The sequence below is a fragment of the Monodelphis domestica genome, chromosome 2 (assembly GCF_027887165.1).
Source record: "Monodelphis domestica isolate mMonDom1 chromosome 2, mMonDom1.pri, whole genome shotgun sequence".
NCBI lineage: Eukaryota > Metazoa > Chordata > Mammalia > Didelphimorphia > Didelphidae > Monodelphis > Monodelphis domestica.
In genome coordinates, this window is record NC_077228.1 from 532,488,049 (window position 1) to 532,507,675 (window position 19,627).

At 50.6% G+C, this 19,627-nt stretch overlaps 1 protein-coding gene across 1 annotated transcript in view; it reads right to left on the reverse strand.

Annotated features, from left to right (window-relative positions):
- NGEF (neuronal guanine nucleotide exchange factor) overlaps positions 1 to 19,627 on the reverse strand; it is a 112,652-nt gene that overhangs the window by 55,182 nt on the left and 37,843 nt on the right. Inside the window, exons 2-3 of the mRNA XM_056819976.1 lie at positions 15,428 to 15,703; positions 10,974 to 11,091 (exon numbers count right to left, since the gene is read on the reverse strand). Of these exons, the coding sequence (XP_056675954.1) occupies positions 10,974 to 11,091; positions 15,428 to 15,653 (344 nt within the window). The 5' untranslated portion in view covers positions 15,654 to 15,703. The remainder of the gene's footprint in view (positions 1 to 10,973; positions 11,092 to 15,427; positions 15,704 to 19,627) is intronic.

Genomic DNA, 19,627 nt, shown 5'->3' on the forward strand with positions numbered 1-19,627 from the left:
ATCATGCCCCCGACTCCCCCCACCTTTGGAGGACTTAATAGCAGGTTTTGCTCCAATTCCCAGCCCTTGGGGGCCCCCCCAGGGCTGTAGCCAGCACCCAAGCCGGCTCCACTCTCCAGGAATCTCCCTCCATCTTCCTGGTCCTCCTCTTCCTCCTCTCTGGGCTTTGTACTTGTGGGAGTCTCTCTCCCCTGCGGCTGAGGCGCAAGGGACAAGCCCTCCTCCCCAAAGTCTACATCTGAAGAGACTGAGATGAAGTGACTTGTCTGGACCACACACAGCTAGTAGGTGTTAGAGGCAGGATTTGAACTCGTGTCTTCCTGGCTCCAAATCTGTTCTGAGCTTGCCACTGTATCCCAGTAGAGGTGTAAGGCTGTGTTTCTCTCCTCATCTTATCCCCATATTCCCTTCAGCCCTGCCCTTATCTTCTAGTCTTCATTTGGGTGTCTAATCTGTTCCCGACTCTCCTTTTACAGGTGAGGGAGGACACTAGAAATGTTTAAGTGACTTGCCTAGGGTCACATAGCTAGTCAGAGGCTAGATGAGAACCCGGGTCCTCCTGACTCACTCTCTCCACTCACCCATTCTGGCCCTCTGGCTGCTTGAATTTCCTTGGCAGAGAAAAGAAGGCAATGGAGATCTCTAGAACCCCGAGGTGCCATCCTACAGAGAACTGTCTCTAACACACATCGAATTTCACTAACGGCATTGTAGTTTCCCCCTTAAACTTGGGCGTTTGTCTCTGTTGCTAATCACTAAGAGTCAGAAGGCAGATGTAGATACTAGCCTTGACACCAGTGAACTAGTATGGAGGTCTCACCTTCTGAAACAGGTATAATGGGCTGGCAGGGGCTCACAGAAACCATGTGAAGACAGAATAGCTCTTGCTTAGCAAATCATTTCACTCTCCTGTGCCTCATTTTACTCAGCTGTAAGAAGAAGAGTCTGGGATCTGAGGTCCTTTTCAGCCCTATATTCCTACACGTTTATTGACTGACTATTGATCCTCCAACCATGGAGCCGCCCAGTGAGGGCTGCTCTGGTCAGGAAGATGAGAGAAGAATATTTGTGAAAGAGGTTATTGTCCTGAGGAACCCGAGCGATTGATCTCTGCTTGGATTTATGGGCCCAGCTTCTCTTCTACCTCTTTACAGTTTGGGGATCTCTGGTCATGGAAAGTGGCCAGTGATCACGTTAGCAGGAAAATGGGGCTCTGGGGAAAGGGGGAGCTCTGGAGTTAAGGAGCCTGGGGTCAAAGCCCCGCTCAGTCCCTTCTCCCTGAGAGACCTCTGAACTTGGCTCGTTCTTGTTTGCCCCACTTCTAAAAGGACCTCTATGGACCCTTCAAGATCCAAAGGTTGGGATCTTCCTAGGAATTCTCACAAGGTCCCATTATGTCAGTGGAGGCATCCATCTGCCTATAGAAAAAATGGAGGACTGGGAATGATGGAGAAGGCCAAAGGAGTGCAGAGGTGGCTGGCCTCCCCAAATGGAGATTCTGAGACAAGCCCTCCAGACTCCCATGGGCCAGAGGATACTTCTGAAGCGAGTTTGAGAGCCCTAGAATCATGCTGTTGGAACCCATTAAATTTCCTCTGCTCTAGCACAAAGTTCCAGTTGCCCATCCTTCGTTATGCTGCAGCCTTCAAAGCTTGTCCATGGCCTGCCAAAAAGTCTAGTTTCCTGTAACTTGGCCCCAGGCTCCCTTTCCCTCCTTATCTCTGCTCCTCCTTTTCACATACCTCATCAGACAAACTGTCTACCAATGTCCTCTTCTCTCTAGGGTTTGTCTCTTTCACCTTTATCTCTTGCATTCTGTCTCTCTGCCTCTCTTTTACTCTCTCTCTGTGTCTCTCTGTCTCTCTGTTTCTCTCTCTCTCTCTCTCTGCCTCTCTCTGTCTCTCTCTCTCTCTGACTGTCTCTGTCTCTCTCCCTCTCTGTCTCTGTGTCTCTGTCGCCTTTGATTCTTAAAATCCCCAGATTCCTTTAAAGCTCAGCTAAAATGTCACCCCCTCCAAGCAGTCCCCCGATGCCTCCAGCTAGTGAACCCCACCCCCTGACCCCTGTGTATTTGTGTTATACACATTCCTTTCCGTGAGGAAATGTCGTTCTGCCACCCAAGAATGGAAGGCAAAGACTCTGATCACAGGGCCCTGGGCACCCAGGAGGTGATACGTGCGCAGTGACTTGTGGATCTTGTAAGAAAAGTCTTTTGTCCATGGCCTTCTCATTTCCAGCTCCAGAACTGTTGCAGGCAGTTGGCACAAAGCTGGGCAGGAGGGAAGGAGCTTTTTCTAGACTCTCCTGAGCTAGAGGCAGTCCGAGTCTGCCTTTCAGGTTGGTTGGCCCACTAGGCTGAGAGCAGATATCACAGCGCATTTAGCTCAGTAAATAAAGTGCCATCAGGCTCAGACTCTGAACCCTAACCAGCAACTTCAGCATCCAGATCAAACTTCATCACAGATGTCCAGGACAAGTAACATGGAATCCCCTTCCAATAAACTGTTAAAGATAAATTCAGGTGAGGTGGGGCAGAGGAGACAGTCTAGGGCAGTGATAGCGAACCTATGGTACACATGCCAAAAAGGGCACGCAGAGCCCTCTCTGTGGCCACTCCTGCAGTTGCCCGCCAGAGTTCATTACTAGAAAGCCAGAGGGACTCAGGGTAGAGCTGTTCCCCTCTCCCTTTCCATGTGTCTGAGATCATCACCCAACCCTCTGCCCAGAAGCCCATGGGAGCTCTTCTTCCCTTCCCCACCTGGGGTAAGGTGCTGAAGGACTGGGGGGGGGGGCTCACATGCTACATGAGGAGGGTGCAGAGTGGACTGCAGCCTGTTGAGTCTGTGGTGAAGATGATTCCCATGGTGGGGTTGGAGAGGAGCTAGATTTGAGGGGAGCAGAGCTCACAGTGTGGCGCAGAGCTGGAGGAGAGCAGAGCACTGGGGCCACTTCCCTCCCCCTCTCCATGGAATCCTCTCATCACTTGCCCCTCTGCCCAGCAGCCCAGTGGGAGTGCTTCCTCCCTCCCCTATCTGGGATCAGGGGGTGCCTGGGGGAGGGGCAAGGTGGAGGGTGGGGCATGGCACTCAGTCTTTGGGGGAGGCACTTAGTCTCTGGTAGGGGGGACATGGTGGTGGGGGGTGAGGAGTGGGGGTAGGCCCAGCACTCCATCTCTAAAAGGTTCACCATCACTGTTCTAGGACATCATTCTGTGGATGGGTGATGCAGATCCTGGGACACTGAGTCCCAAGGGAAGGAGAGGAATGTACATTTCAGTGCCTTGGGACAAAGCACCATTTGCCCCATCTTACTAATGGCTCTGCTCTGTGAGCTTCCTGAGGACAAGGATAATGTTAGTGACTTTTGTATCCCACATAACATCTAGCACAGCGTGTTGTACCTGGGGATACTCAGTGTTTTCTGGCTTCTGTCTGTACAATCCTTTGCAGTTTTTAAAGTGTTTTCATATTTATGATCTCATTTGAACCTCACAGTCCTGTGGGGTAGACATCCCTCCATCCCTCCATCCCTCCATCCCTCCATCTATCCCCCCATCCACCATTCAACAAGACTCTGCTGGACAATAAAGATATGAAAAGTGAAAGAAATGGTCACGGAATCTCAGAGATCTGGAAATGACCTACAAAACCATCTGGTCTGACCCTCTCAATTTGCAGATGAGGAAACTGAGGCCCAGAGAGGTTGTGACTAGCCCCAAATGGCAAAAGCAGTTAGCATCAGGGGTAGAATGATTTACAAAGTCATTTCTGGTAAGGAGGGCACTAACTAGTGGGATCAACTTCCTAGAGGAGGTGGAATTGGACTTGAGCTTTGACAGGACAGATACTATCATTCCCATTTTATAGATGAGGAAAGTGAGACCCAGAGAATCCAGGTGCCTTCTTCTAGTCATACAGCTACTAGGTAGTAAAGCTGGTTCTGAATCCAAATCCAGCATCCTAAGCAGAGCCTCTCAGAGGAGAAGTTGACAATCAGTTGATATCAGAGCAGCAAGCTCTGATATCAACATGACTTGAATCCACATTGGTCTCTGAGCTCTTCACTCTGAAGTCCTTCGCACCCAGTCCTGGGGACTCTGCCTCCCCTTTCTGGTCCCTGGAGGGGGCAGAATGAAGAGTATGCTGGCCATGGAGACAACTGCCAGAGGATGTGAGCTTCGGATCCTTCTCCTGCTGTTTCTGGCATTCACATCATCCTGGCTTATTGGTAGCCCAGGAGGTCTCCTTTGCTCACGTGCCCCAGCTAGGCAGCTCCGAGAAAGGTTAGGGAGGAGCAGTTGCTGGGAAGGCAGCAAGCAAGGGAGTGTCTTTCCTGTTTTTCAGGGATAGGAAGGTGAGAATCAAAGGGACCTCTGAGGCCATTGAGTCCAACCCCCTCATTGGAGAGACAGGGAAACTGAGACCCAAGGAGGGTAAGGGATTTTCTCCAGGTGACCCAGCAGTAAGCTGCAGACATAGTTTCCCAGGAGAGAATCCAGGGTCATCCCACTTCACACAGAAGAAAAAGAGAAGCCCAACCCGCCTCTTCACCCAGACCTTCCTCTAAGCTCTCATCCCTGAAGACACGCCTCAGCCTTCAGTCTTGGACACCTTCAGATCATTTGAAAGAGTTCAAGTTTCCCAAGACTTATGAATCAGACTTTGAAGATCCGGGAGCCTCCTGACACTGCCATAGTCAGTGCTCAGAGCTGCACACAGGGCCAACTCAGTCAGGTGGCGTCCATCTAAGGATCCATTGCAGACCGACATGTTCCTCCTGGAGAAGACAAGGCTTGGGACATGGAACGTGACCCAAAGGCCTGTCCTGTGGAGGCAGGGGGAGCCTTGTTCTGCTTCGTGCCAGGGGGCAGAGTTAGAACAACGAATGAGAGTTGCAAAGGGGTGGCAACAGGGCTGGCATCTTCCTTGAGAGGTGGTGGATGCCCCTTCTGCTGGGAGGGCTTCCTGCTGGGGGCACTGAATAGCCAAGTAATATAACAGCGGCCCCTCGAAGTCCGCCACGTGCTTGATGCCCATTATCTGGGGGCTCCTGGCTCCTGGCTCCCTTCGGTTGGACTTTGGGCATCTCCTCCCTAATCCCGGACCTTTAGGGATTCACCTCCTTGTTTCCCAGCTGGCTCCTTTCCTAGGCTTCATCATCTGCCCAAACCTGTCATTCTGCAGGAAAAACTGATTCGTAACTCCTGCTTCCTTAGATGGTTTCCCTCTCCAGCTCTAGTTTCCTCCCTGACTCTTTTTTAAAAACTCGCCTTCCGTCTTAGAATCAACTAGGTATTGGTTCTAAGGCAGAAGAGAGGTAAGGGCTAGGCAACAGGGGTTAGGTGACTTGCCCAGGGTCACACAGCTAATCTCCCTGACTTTTCTGTGCTCTCTCCCCCATTAGACTGGGAGCTATGGGAGGGGGGGAAGGGGATGTCTTATACCTTTTCTTGCATCCCTGGAACTTTAGACCCATGCCTGGCACCATAGCAGGCACTTGATAGATATTTATTGACTTCTCAATATGGGCGAGGAAACTCCCTCTACCCAGGCAGGCCATATCTTCTGAAGAAGCTAGATGGCTCAGTAGAGACATGGAGTCAAGAAAATCTGAGTGCAAATCCTGCCTTTGACACTTATCAGTGGGGTAAGTCGTATAATCCATCTGAGCCTCAGCTTCCTCATCTTTAAAATGGGGATAATAATCATTGAGAGGCCATATAGTCCAGAGGAAAGACCATTGGAACCAGGGCAAGAGATCAGACCTATGCTATCACTGACTACATGGGTGATCATGGGGCAGTCCCTCATCTCTCTGGGCCTCAGTTTCCTTATCTGTAAAATGAGGGGGTTGAACTAGCTGAGCTCTTCAATCCTTTTGAGGTCCCATGTCCTGTGGTACTTGCCAAGGGTCAAAAATAAAGCTAAAGCTCTTTGTAAATTTGGATAGTTGTCATCGTTGTCATCTCCAGAAGGATCAGGGGATCCTAGGAGGGATTGGGGGGACCATGAAGGGACTTCAAAGGTGCCCTTATCCAACTCTCATTTTACAAATGATAGGGGGCAACTGGGTGGCTCAGTGGATGGAGAGCCAGGCCTAGAAACAGGAGGTCCTGGGTTCAAATCTGGCCTCAGACACTTCCTAGCTGTGTGACCCTGGGCAAGTCACTTAACCCTCAATGCCTACCCCTTACTGCTATTCTGCCTTGGAGCCAACACACAGTACTGATTCTAAGATGGAAGGTGAGGTTTTTAAATTTTAAAAAAAAGAGAAACTGAGGTCTGGATAGGTTTGTTGGCAGTTACTGGGGCACCAACCCACATGGAGCCCCCCGATTGTTCCTTGTTCCCAAGTTCAGAGCTTAATTTGTGGCTGGCAGAACTTCTGGCTGATGATGCCGGAGTGCCAGGGGCTGATGGCACCAATTATCCACATCCAAGAGAAAGAGGGTTTGATGTGGACCCTGGGAGGCATCTCGACTGTCCTGTTGGGTCTCCGAGGAGGGCCTCGGCGATCCGCCACTTCAAACAAGCCAGGAAGGGTCAGAGCCGGCATCTCAGCCCTGTCCTCCGACGCCCAAGCCCAGGCCTCTTCTCTGGCCACCCAAAGATCCCCGGACAGGTTCTTTCCACCCCAGGTCTGTTTGAAGCCCAGGCACAGCTTTGGGGTGTCACACTCATAGCAAATGCAAGTGCCAGAAATCCCTGGAGACTCCTGGGGGTGCTCCCCCCTCCCCGGGCTCAGGTAAAAGGCTTGGCCAGAATTGGGATCCCTTCCCGTGTAGGGAGAGCAGATGGGCTTTGGCTCGAGCCCCCACAGGCGGAGCCCCGGCTTTCTAGAAATAGACGCATCCTTGTAAAATTAGCATCTCTCTTCCAATAAAGAAGCCACCACCGTGGGCAGAAAAGGCAAAGCTGCCTTCAGCAAGTGGTTTCTCGAAGAATCAGCTAGAAGGAAGTCTGTGAGGGAGATGCCACACTCAGAACAGTACAGAAGAGGAAGAGAAAACAGGACAAACCCCCAAAGCCATGACTACAGACACGTGACAAAACCAGCCTCTCCTGGGGATGGCTGGATTGCTCAGTGGATGGAGAGCCAGGCCTGGGGATTTGAGGTTCTGGATTCAAATCTGACCTCAGACACTTCCCAGCTGGGTGACCCTGGGCAAGTCATTTAACCCCCATTGCCTCAAACAAACAAACAAAAACCAAAAACAAATACCCTCACCTAAAGGAGTTCTCTTCCAATTGCCAGTTATTGTCCTAGAGCAGAAATGACCTTGTCAGGAGCAAGGGTGATGTATGATCAGTGGAAATGGCTGTTTCTGGAGTCCAAAGACCTGAGTTCAAATCTCTTCAAAGCTAATAATATAAATTCTAGATTTTACATGTTATCTCATTTGAGTGCCAGAAGAATCTTGTTCTCCCCATTTTAGGGGAGAAAATTGAAACCTCAAGAGTTCAAATCAAAAGTTAGACAGCTGATATCCAAAGAAGGATTTGAACTGAGATCTTCCTGACTTCAAGTTAATCTACTCAGTGCCACTTGACTGCTCTTGTCTGTGGGACATTGATTGGGCAAGATGCTTAACCTCTGGGACTCAGCCTCAGTTTTCTTTTCTGAGAAATGGGCTAGGTGACCTCTGAGGTCTTTTCTAGCTCTCGTTCTCTGATTTTAATGCATCGAATCTTCCTGGGCCTCAGTCTCTTCATCTATAGAATGGGGGGGGGGGATGAACTAGATGGTCTTGAGCTCCCCTTCAGTTCTAGATCTAGCCCAGGTAAGCATCTAGGACCCCTAAGGGTGAACTTTGGTATTTCAGCCCAGCTCTACTAAACACTACAATTTAAACGCACACTACAAAAGGTTTGGGGAGGCCAAGTCTGAGAAAAGTGGGTGGCCGGGCCATGGCGTGAGAGGGGAAAATGGCGGCTGAATGGATTTCGCCATGTATTAGTACACCTGGAGGAAGGCTCCCACCAAGTCAAGAGAAGTCCTCGGGGGAGAATTCATGGACAGGTGTAGACAGGAAACTATGGATGGAGGAACCACTGGCTTGGCCACCTGGTGGAGTCCTAAGAGGGAGGGACCTTGGACAGGTCATCCTGTTGCCCTTGGCAACTTCTCCTTTCAGTGGAATTTACCAAACATTTGTAAAGCGCCTACTGGGTGCCTCAGAGAGCCACGCTGGCTCGTCTCTGGTTGTAGCCGTTCTCTAAACGTGGAGCTACTCCCCATCTTGGGCTTTGCAGAAGGTCTTGGACCCACTGGCCACAGCGATCTGGGCGGAAGACCTGGAAGGGAGAGCAGTACTTTCCAAGGAAACCGAAAAGAGAACGAATCCCAGGAGCGCTTCCCGTCTTTGTCTATGTCTACGTCTATGTCGTAGAATCCCGAATTTGTTCCGAGCTTGGATCAAATAGCTCTAATCTCAGAAGTTTCCCAATTTACTTCCCCCCACGGGGCTGCTGGCGTCTCTCTAGGTCCCAGCAGTCTAGAACTAGACTCTGCAAGGTCATCGAGCCCATCCCTTCATTTTCCAGAGAAGAAAACTGAGACCCAAGAGAAAAAAAGTGACTTGCCCAGAGTCACTACTATAAGATCATCCATTTAGAAACGGAGTCCCAGAGAGGCAAAGGGATTTGCCCAACGTCCCCTAGTGCAGACCTAGACTAGAGAACTCTAAAACCCAGATAAAAAGTGATCATGAAGCAACAGGAGACGATTCCTCCATTGGGAGAGGACTTCAAGCCCAAGTTGGGTGTAATGTGCACCTGCTGTCTGCTCTGCATCTTGTTTCTGCCTTCCTGGCTCCTAGTAGATGCTTAAGAAATGTTTGTTGACTGACTGATTGATGGATGGATCGATCGATAGAAAAGCCATTGATGAGTCAGAGAACGTCCAGAGAAGGGCAACCAGGATGGTGGAGGGTCGGGAGTTCGTGCCACAGGAGGCTTGGGGGAAATTTTGTCTGGGGATGAAGACATCGCAAAGATGCAGTTGCTCTCCCCAAGAACCTCAACCAATCGGTGATTCGATAGCCACTTTTTAGGCACCTACTGTATGCCTGACGCTGAAGACGGAAAGGTAGAAATGAGAGTCCCTGCCTCAACACTCAATAGGAAGACAGCGATACATAGAAAAGGCTATTTGGGGTACATGCGAGAGATGAGAGGTCATTCTGGGGTGGCTGGAAAGGCGGGCTGCCATCCTCAGCTGGCCTCCCAAGTCAGAACCAGGACGGCCACAGAGACAGATCGGGCTCCGAGAGGCCCCGGGCTCTTCCCATCGGAGTCAGGGCTGCTGGCGGAAGCCTCATCTTCTTAGGGCTGGCTAGACTCTGTACTGGGTCGCTGTGATTCCCTCCGAAGCTGGGCTCTGCGCATGCTGTCCAAATGGGCAGGGATCCGCCAGTTATCGGGGCAGCAGCCCCCAGGAATCCCCGCAAAGGAGACTTCAAGGCCTGGCACGGCGGCACGCCGTGGCCCACACAGAGCCCACGATTGTTCCTTGTTCCCAAGTTAAGATCTTAATTTGCAGCTGGCAGAACCGCATGGCTGGTGATGTCGGAATGCCAAGGGCTGATGGTGCCAATTATCCACATCAGAGGAAAAGGAGGAAGTCATGCGTTGGCCGTGTCCTTGGAGGGCATCCAGGGCTTCGGGGGCCACAAGAGGAGCCACGGAGTCTCGGCGCCCCTTCCCAGGTCTACCTGCAGCGGGGACTAAAGCGCATCTGAGGAGTATCTGAATCCCTCCACCCAAGGGGAAGATGGTGCGGGTCACGGCGAGTTTTGCTCCCTTCTCCAACTTTATCCAAAAAAGAACCACCCACAGAGCCAGCAGCTCCTGGACTTGTCTGGACGCTCCCTTTGCCGAGTCTCTGCCCTTTGATGCAAGCCGCCCCCTGGATTTGGCGTGTCAGTGTGTGAGTCTGGCTGGACTTGGGGCAGTGCAAAATCACGAGAGCAAGCAGTCCCGGCCACGTAGCCCAAGCCGGAATTGTGTAGTGCTTTGAGAGAGTCTATGAAGCACTTTGCGTGTGTATCTCATCTCTCCTTCGAGCAATTAGGTGAGATGGGGGCCTCGACTGTTCTGACCTCCATTTGAAGGAGGAAGAAACTGTCAACAAGGTTCAGTGGCTTACTCAGAGCAGGAAGTATCAAAGCCAGGATTTGAACCCAATGCCAAGTATTTATGAAGCAGCTGCTATGTGCCAGGTGCTGGGCTAGGGCAGGGAAGAGGGAAAAGGGACTGGACCCATCACTGCATTCATGGAGGAAACTCTGCATCAATATAGGATCAATACAGCACCTGCCGCCATTTGTGGTGAAGCACTGAGAGATGAAGAGACACGGCAAGGGTCCCACAGCAGGGATGTATCAAAGGTGGATCTTGAATCCAGGTCTTTGGAACATCTGCAGTCCTTTTCTCCATTCCAGGGGAGAATCTATACAGTAAGAACTGAGCTGGTAAGGAGGCAGGCAGGGCTGCCAGTCATTCCTGACCTCCGTCCCCACCTCTTTGTGGGCCAAGCTCACCATCTCCGGCCGTTTTCTCCCTTTAGAGGAGTGTGTGTGCTTTTTCAATCTAGACTCTGCCCAGCCACTCTTGCAAGGTCAGTTGCCCAGAGAGACCACAGGGCATGAGTTTTCCCTGTCCTCGGAAACTGTAGGAAGTCAATGAACAGTTCTCTTTTTCTGCTCTGAGCCCCCAGTCAGAAATCACCTTCTACACATGTAAAACCCAATGGAATTGCGCGTCGGCTATGGGAAGGGATGGGAAAGAATATGATTCTTGTAACCAAGGAATGATGTTCTAAATTGACTAAATAAATAAAATTTTCTGTATAAAAAAGGGGGAAAAAAGAAACCACCTCCTCACAAATATGGTGGTCACGAGCCTCTCTTTCTTTCCCCTTTCCCGCAGCACTCTGTTCAAGCAATAGCACCCACAGTTCACCTCTTGACCTACCTCTTTTCCCCATGATTTGCAGGCACAATCCTGGCTGATATTCTTGAAAGAGCCCATTGATAGCCAGACAAATCGAAGCTCAGCAGCTCCTGCCCAGATCTTCTCTTTTCCAGTGAACCTAGAACATTGAACAAAGCCCCAGGTCAGAGAGAGGATGTCCCCCTTTTCTGGAGAGCCTCCATATTCTTTGGGCCATAAGACCTGTGTTGTCACAGAGAAAGTAGAAAGGGGATCACTGCTGACATTTGTGCATTGTCTTATTTGAAGAACCCAGTGAAGGACGGACTCTTGTGCCCATTTAATGGACAAAGAAAGTAAGAGCGAGAGAGATAAATGATTGGCCATTGGCCACAGGGTTAGTTAGGTGTTGGGGAAAGATGTCAAGCCGGCCCTTTCTAACACCAGATCCAGCGCCCAAGGTAGTAGTGAGGGACGTTCCAGCTCCTCTTCTCTCAAGGGAGAATCGAGCCTAGTCCATTGCACCCTCCATGATCAGACACTCGACTCTCTCATCCCTCATAGAAAACTATGATTTTGGGGGTGCCGGTATGACGGGGAAGGGGAAGGTGACTCTGGTAGGCCCAGATGCCCCTTTAGGCCAGCCTATCCCTTTACCCTGCTAACACCAAGAAAACCATAACCTGTCCAGCACCAAAGCAGCCGGGGTGGGGGGGGGGTTAGACTTTTGGGAAACTAGAAATCGAATCGGGAAAGGTTTGCTTTCTGGCTCCTCTTCCTTTTTAAGAATAATTCTAATGATCTGTGTAAGGAGGTGTTCCGTTCCTTTCCCTCAGCAATTATGGAGGGCTGCGAATGCCTAACTGAATCACTCACTCACTCAGACTCTCTAAAAATAACTAACAAGCCTGCAGTACCTTTGTCAGGGAGAATGCCTCTAGGGAAGCTGTCAATCAGAGGCATCTGTCAATCACAGTAGGCGTGAAAGGTCAATGAGAAGTTGAGAAAGAGTGGAACCAGCTCACTGGATGAGGCAAAGTGACACTGGTCAGGAAGTGTCTGTAGGGTTTGTATTAAAATGACGTTGGAGGGGGGCGGCTGGGTGACTCAGTGGATGGAGAGCCAGGCCTAGAAAGGGGAGGTCCTGGGTTCAAATTTGGCCTCAGTCACTTCCCAGCTGTGTGACCCTGGGCAAGTCACTTGACCCCCATTGCCTAGCCCTTACCACTCTTCTGCCTTGGAGCCAATACACAGTATTGACTCCAAGACAAAAGGTGAGGGTTAAAAATAAAATAAAATGGGGTTGGAGCAAGACTGGAGAATCAGACATTTAAGTGTAGGGCAGTCTAGAGAGCAGCCCCAGCCATGCTTTGGAGGAATTGCTTAGAGGGAAGGATGGGAGATGAAGAGCCTCCTCTGTCTCTGCTTTTCCACTCTACCATCACCCCAGAGCAAGACGCCACACATTTCAAAATGTCTGACGGATTTGGGATTATTGGCATCCCTGGAACAGCTGATGTTGGGAACCAAGGACAAGTGAGACATGCTGAGGGAAGGCAGCTTCAGGACTCTGCAGAGATCCCAGCAGAATTGTACACAATGCCTAGGGGGGACCCACAAAGAAGAGAAATGGACTCCTGGCTAAAGATGTAAAAGTGACTTCTAGCCGTGTTTCCTCCTCAGTCTCGCACGGGCTAACCTGGAGTCTATTTTCCCAAGGACTATGAGTGCACTTAGGCAAGAGTAGAATCCTGCATCAACTGTTTTTATCAGACCAACTTAATTCCAGTTTCTAAAAAGGTCATTAAATCTGGTTGGTTCATTGATAGTAACTGATTTTCAATAGGAAAAACACACCGGTGGGGGCTTGTGAATGATCGATCATACTGGAAAAACTATTGTTAGCTTCTCATTATTACCTAGAACCCTGAGGGGATAAGAAGTAGCCACCCTAAGGGGCCCAGGCATACCAGTTCAAGTGATCCTTTGTCTAGGCTATATATACTAATCATTACTTCAAGCTTTTAAATATTTTTAACAAGTATAAACTAACAGTATATGGAAATGACACTTGGCCCTGGGTTATAGGTTAATGACCTGTGATTTTTGTTGGCTCCCCCATAGGGTAGGAACATCCTCCCTTCTCCCAGATCTTGATGACCCCCGATCTTTTTGTCTTAGAAAACTGCTGCTGAGCCCAGAGTCAGGAAGACATCATCTTCTTGAGTTCAAATCTGTTCTCAGACACTTACCAGATGTGTGACCTAGTACAAGTCTTTTCATGCTGTTTGCCTTAGTTTCCTCAACTTACAAATGAACTGGAGGAAATGGGAAACCACTCCAATATTTTTGCCAAGAAAATCCCAAAAGATGTCATGAAGAACAGGACAGGACTGAATACCACTGAACAACAAAAGAGGTGACAAGATCCATTTGTGGTCACACAGTGATCAAGGCCAAGTTTATGTTTTCTAGTAATGCTGCCCACCACACACCCTGCTTTTCTTAAATAAAAGCATGAAATCCAGAATATCTACATTATGATAAAGATGAGAGTAGTGGTAGTAGTAGAAGTGAGGAAATGGGGTACAGTGGGCAGCCTACAAGACTTGGATTCCAGTCCCGCTACTGATGCTGACAAGCTGTGGCAACTGGCACAACTCACTCCCTCTCTCTCAGTCTCAACATCTTCAGCTACAAAATAGGGAGGCTTGACCACATGATCCCTAAAACCTGTGTAATTAGAATCTGTTCCCCTAAAAACTACCATCCCCAGCACCCTACTCTTTTCCTGTCATTATGTGCTGACGTAGACTAGATCTCAATTGGGTAGAGGTCCATCTCTGGGCTCTCTTTCCTTCCTGTTGCAGCTTTGGTGGAGCGGGATTTTTGAGCAGGCAGCAAAACTTAGTTCCATGGTTCTATTTTGTCAGATAATACATTTAAAAAAGAATACTTAAAGTGTTGCACATTAATTTAACTCTTACAAGCCCCTTCTGGCTCTAAAGCCAATAGTCCTAATTCAACCTGTAAGGGCTTTGGCTCTTTTGTTTGTTTGCATGTGAGACAGAAATGATCAATGCTGTCAGAGTCACTGGAAAACAAGAAATGCTCAGGGACACGGGAGATACCAAGTTGGACTTGGAGTCAGGAGGACCCCATTTTGTATGCTAGGGGCATCACCTGGAAAGCACTTCATCTCTCTCTTGGACTCAGTTTTCTCATCTGTAAAATGGGATTAATCATAGCACCTCCCTCTCGGGATTATTGTGAGAATCAAATGACAGATGTGTGATGTAAAGGTGAGCTGCTCTTATTATTCATCCATCAATGGGGGAGCCTGTGGATTTGGGAAGAACATTTGGAATTTGTGGGGAAAGTCACAGAGATGCTGAAACCCTTTGACTCATCAGTATGAGTGCTGGCCCCATACCCCAGGCCCAAGGCAATTCCTGGTGTGGACCAGAAGAGTCACAGTAGCACTTTTTTCCTAACAAAGAGAGGGTGTGGCTCAATTGGGGCCATGATAACTCCATGTAATGCACTCTTGATTCATGCCACTAGAAAGCACAAACAGGACAGTTTTAGAGAACCATGGGAAGACTCATATGAACTGATGCAGAGACCACTAGCTACAGTAATATAAACCAAAAGAACATTAAAATGGAATAGATTGGGGGCAACCAGGTGGCTCCATGGATGGAGAGCCAGGACTAGAGATGGAAGTCCCAGGTTCAAATCTGGCCTCAGATACTTCCTAGCCGTGTGACCTTGGGCAAGTCACTTAACCCTATCACCTAGCCTTTACCACTCTTCTGTCTTGGAACTGATACTTAGTATCAATTCTAAGACTGAAGGTAAGGGTTTAAATATACACATATATTATTATTATTATTAAATAGTGTAGTATATTCAATTAATTTACATTACAATTATATTAAATTATATTAAATTACATATATTACAAAAATATTGCTCTATAATTATAATGGCCAATCTTGACTCTAGAGAAGAGATGGTAAAAAAAAGAGCCTCCTTCCTTTTACAGAATTGGGGGCCCTGAGTCTGAAATACTATATACCAGTAATGGTGAAATTTTAGAAGGGTGGGTGAAAAATGTCCTCAGGTGAGGGGGAAGGGAGCAGCCCAGCTCTGCATCCCTCTGACTTTCTAATAACAAACTCTGATGAATTCTGTGTTGTGGTGATGGTACACATGCCCACAGAGAGGGCTCTGAGTGTCCCCTCTGGCATGTGTGCCATAGGTTCACCACCACTGTTATGTGACACTGTCAGATGAGATTGATAGTCATCATTATTGTCATGAGAGCATAAATTTAGAGACTACTTTAAGGCTTGCAAAGCACCTCACGAATGGTACACCATTTTATTCTCACAACAATCCAGGAGGGTGGTGCTATTATTATCACCATTTTATAGCCAAGAAAACTGAGGAGAGACCCCAGCTCCCAACAAGCACTCCCTGCCCATACCCACCTAGAGGCTGGCCGCCACTCCTTTCTGGGCAGCTGCTGCCCCTTCCTTTACTCTGGAGTGTCAGGGAACGGTAGTAGGTGGAATTCCTTCGGAGAGGGACGCGGCCTTGGGGCCATCTGCTGCCTCCAGGTGCCCCATCGTCCTCATCGTCCTCAGAGGAAGGATGGGCTCTCTCACCACTCTTGGCCTGGTACCTCCCCGACCCTTCTGCCTCCTTGGTCTCCATGGGAACAGAGTCGGTCTGCAGAGCGTTGAAGGTGGGCCCTCAGACTCTGCCTTGAGAACAGAAGAGAAAACCTTATTGGCATCAACAGTAACAATCCACCCACAGTCCCTGCGTCCTTGCCAGCCATCCTGGCTCTCCTTTCAGGGCAGGAATGACCAGCAGTCTAGCTGCAGAGCCTGGGGGGCTTTGGAGAAATCTGGTAACTCACCCCTCTGTCCCCCATCTCCATCAGGCCTGTTCTAGATGCTGGCGTGAGGAACTGGCAAACACCGAGACATTTTCTGAGCTCTACTGTGGAACGGTGGTGGCTAAAGTCTGGGGCTGACTCGGAGACAAAAGATGGGGAAACAGCTGGAGGGACAGAGGCCCTGACTTCCCTGTGGGCTACTGGGAGCCTCCTCTGAGCTGGCGGCCCTCTGGGGGCCAGAGATCATTGACCCCTCCTGGGGGCTGCATTTTCCGGACAGAGGCCTCCAGAATAAGACCAAGGCTATTCTTTTTTTTTGGTTAACCCTCACCTTCTGCTTTGGAATCAATACTGTGTATTAGTTGCAAGTTGGAAGAGTGGCCAGGGCTTGGCAAGGGGACTTGCCCAGGGTCACCCAGCTGGGAAGTGTCGGAGGCCAGATCGGAACTCAGATCTTCCCGACTTCTTGCCTGGTGCTTTCTATCACACCACTGGCTGCCCCCAATTGATGCACAAATTGAACGGAGCATCATGTCATGAAAGAGACTGTCCAGGATACAGTAGATGCTGCTTGTCCAAAGTCTCGGGGAAGGCCTAGAGGCCTTCTAGGACAAGCCCAAGTGGCATGGATGGCCAGGCTGGAGTGGGAATTCCTCCCCGAGACGCCTTCCCATTCTCAGAAGAGGCTCTGCCATGGGCCGGCCATGAGGCTAAGCCCTGTGGGCACAAAGGAGAGCATGGAAGACCAAGTCCGTGTCAAAACGAGCCAAGAGAAATAAACACCCAAGAAATGGGAAGGCCAAGGACATGCTGGCCATTTTGGGGTGAAGAAAGCATTAAAGAGGGCACCTGAGCGAGCATGGAAGGAAGCTGGGGGCTCTGAGAGCCATGGAGGCACTGAGAACCAGGGGAGCTGGAGGGCTGGAGCCAGGTTGGGAAGGCTTTGGGTACTGAGGAGTCACTGGAGGTTATGGAGCAGGGCAGTGACATGGTCGGAAGGCGGTCGATACTCTACCAATATGGCGCTCCATTTGGTATGTTAGAGTATGGATCTCTAGTGGTTCACAAGCTTCCTCTGTGGATAAAAGAGAGCTGAAGCAGGTGAGCATCGTGAGACTTGGGCTCCCGCTTGGGACCACCATTGGCTCACGGTGGGGAGGGGGGAATCCGGATTTTGCTGCTTCTTTGTGTCTATTATGGTCCCATCTGTAAAAAGGGTCCCCGATGGCTCCAGGCAAACGTCCAAATGGGGCCAAGACCGCCTTTGGTCTTGCCCCTCCCTTGTCTTGGCGTCGCCTCCTGCTGCACCAGCTGCTCCACCTCCTCCGGCTTGCCCCAGTCCCTTTTTCCGATGCCCCCACCCCAACCTCGGAGGAGGACTCAAAGTCCACTCCCTTTCCAGCTCTCCCTACCTCCACCCCTTTCCCTAAGAGGCATTACTCTGGGCAAACTGTGAGAAGAAGACAAGGAGCCGGCGTGGGACGACGGGGTTCAGACCCAGAGTCCATCCCTGCTGCTCCAGGGCCTGAGGAGGAGGATACAGAGAACAGAGGAGAAGCAGCAGCAGCTGGGCTTGGGTTCGAATCCTAGTTCTGCTTCTCCACTGTTTGTATTTCCTTGGATCGGTCCCTTTGCCTCTTTACCCGCGACAACAGTTTCCGTCTCTCTACAATGGGAATGACATGATGCTCTTTCCCTGCTCTCTTGGGGAGTGGCTGGGAGGCCCGAGTGGATCCTCATCATCTTTCCCTTCTCAGATAAGGCGGAGCACCTGTCCTTCGGCATCTTCACTTGGACCCGGGTTCAAATTCTGCCTTCTCTACCAATGCTCTTGTGACCCGATTCCTCTCACCCTCCGTGTGATCGTCCATCAGAAATACTCCTTGTAACCGTATGGGAAGGGCCGGGGTTCAAAGAATGTCTTCGTCAAAGCCAAAGTGGCTGACATCTGGGAAGGGTTTTATCAGGGAGGCATGTGAGGGGGGATTAAGTTCAAAATTGACCTTCTGACATGTGTTTGGCCGTGTTTCCCAGGGCAGGGCTGTTTGCCTCAGTTTCCCCAATTGTAAAATGAGGATAATAGCGTCGCTTCTGTTGAAGGGCTCTCGTGAGGAACAAATGAGGATATTTCTAAAAAGCCCTTTTCGGGATCGTGTTTATTCCCGTCCCTCCCTTCTCCCAGGGGGCTGCAGAATTAAAGAGAAAGAAAATAGACTGCATGGAGTTTCCTTTCTATTAGGCACTAATGCCTTGGACGTGGAAAAATAAGGGCAAAGTGATGTCATCATGTGGGGTCGGGAAAGACCCCATATAAGAGGTCATCTATAAACCGAGCTTGGCAGGAAGCTGTGGCCTCCAAGGAGTGGAGGTGAGGAGAGCCTGGAGGATCTCGTGTGCAAAGGCTGGGAGATGGGAAATGACATACTCCATCTGTGGGATGACCTCGAGGCACATCTAGGGGCTACAGGCCGTGACCAGACAATCGTGGATCTCTCTTACATGACACTTAATCAGCCATATCTCATGGCCGTCAGGGAAGCGCTGCAGATCCGACTTTGTTCCCATTTTCCAGGTAAAGTCATCGAGGCTCATCCAGCCGATGTTCCTCCCAGGGTCCCGCAGATGGCAGGCTCACGTCCAAGCTCTGGGCACGGAGCGTCCCTGGCCCGAGTCCAGCAGGAACCACCCAGGCCTGACAGTCCGTGGCTCGTCCCACCCTGCCCCGGCCCGAGCCGCCGCCCCGTCCTGACTCACTCCCCGAGAATTGGGGCCGACCACAGTTAATTGAGTTAGAGGCAGCCGGGTGGACCCACCCAGCCTCCTTGGAGGCACGGCTGGAAAAAACACTTCTTCATCCCCGGAATCAAACGGCCCCTTAGAGGGCCCCAGAGGCCAGCAGCCGCCCCAGCCGGTCAGAGAAGCACAAGGGAGGAGGCAGCAATGAACAGCAGCTTTCTTGCAGTGGACCCACCCAGAGAGGGCGAGGACCCCGGGGGGGGGGGGAAGGGCCAGGACTGGAGCCTCTGGGGCCTTCACTGAACACGTGGGGAAACCGAGGCCCGGGGAGGTTGTCGGAAGTCACCCGGGGATTCGAACTGAGGACCTCAGACTATGGAGCCAACAGAAAAGTGACTGGAATTCGCCCAGTGCTGTTGAGATCCAAACAAGCTCTTCTCATCCTCCTTTTCTGACTCTTGACTGGCCTCCAGCCGGGGCAGCGAGGGGGCCCGTCCTGAGCTTCCTCTGGGGCGGAGCAGGAAGCCCCTGAGCCACCTCCAGCCCCTCTCGTGGGCCCGCTCTGCCTTTGCCAGGAGTCTCACTACCAGCTGGCTCTGCTGAGTCCCCGGGGCCCACCTCCGGCCCCCTCCAAGCCATTTCTTTGCCTTTGAGCCTCCTCCAGCTCTCCAAGTTCACCTCTTTCTCCACAACACCCTGAGAACCCCAGAGGTGCGGGGGCTGGGCAGAGGGTTATTCAGTGACACGAGGGGGGCACCGAGAAGAAAGAGGCCGAGGGCTCCCCCCTCTCCCCCCACTTGGCCACTCAAGATGCTCCACATTCTTCCACTCCAGGACTTGGCCCGAGGCCCAGATTTTATCCTGTCATCTCTTGATGTGGAATCCTCCTCCGGCTCCTTTTATCTACCTCCTAAAAATCCAAGCCAAGGCTTGCATTTGGATTTGGAGTCAGAGGGCCTGAGTTCGAATTTCACTTCTACCTGGCCAGACAGGTCTTTCTCTTTCTTTCTTTCTTTCTTTCTTTCTTTCTTTCTTTCTTTCTTTCTTTCTT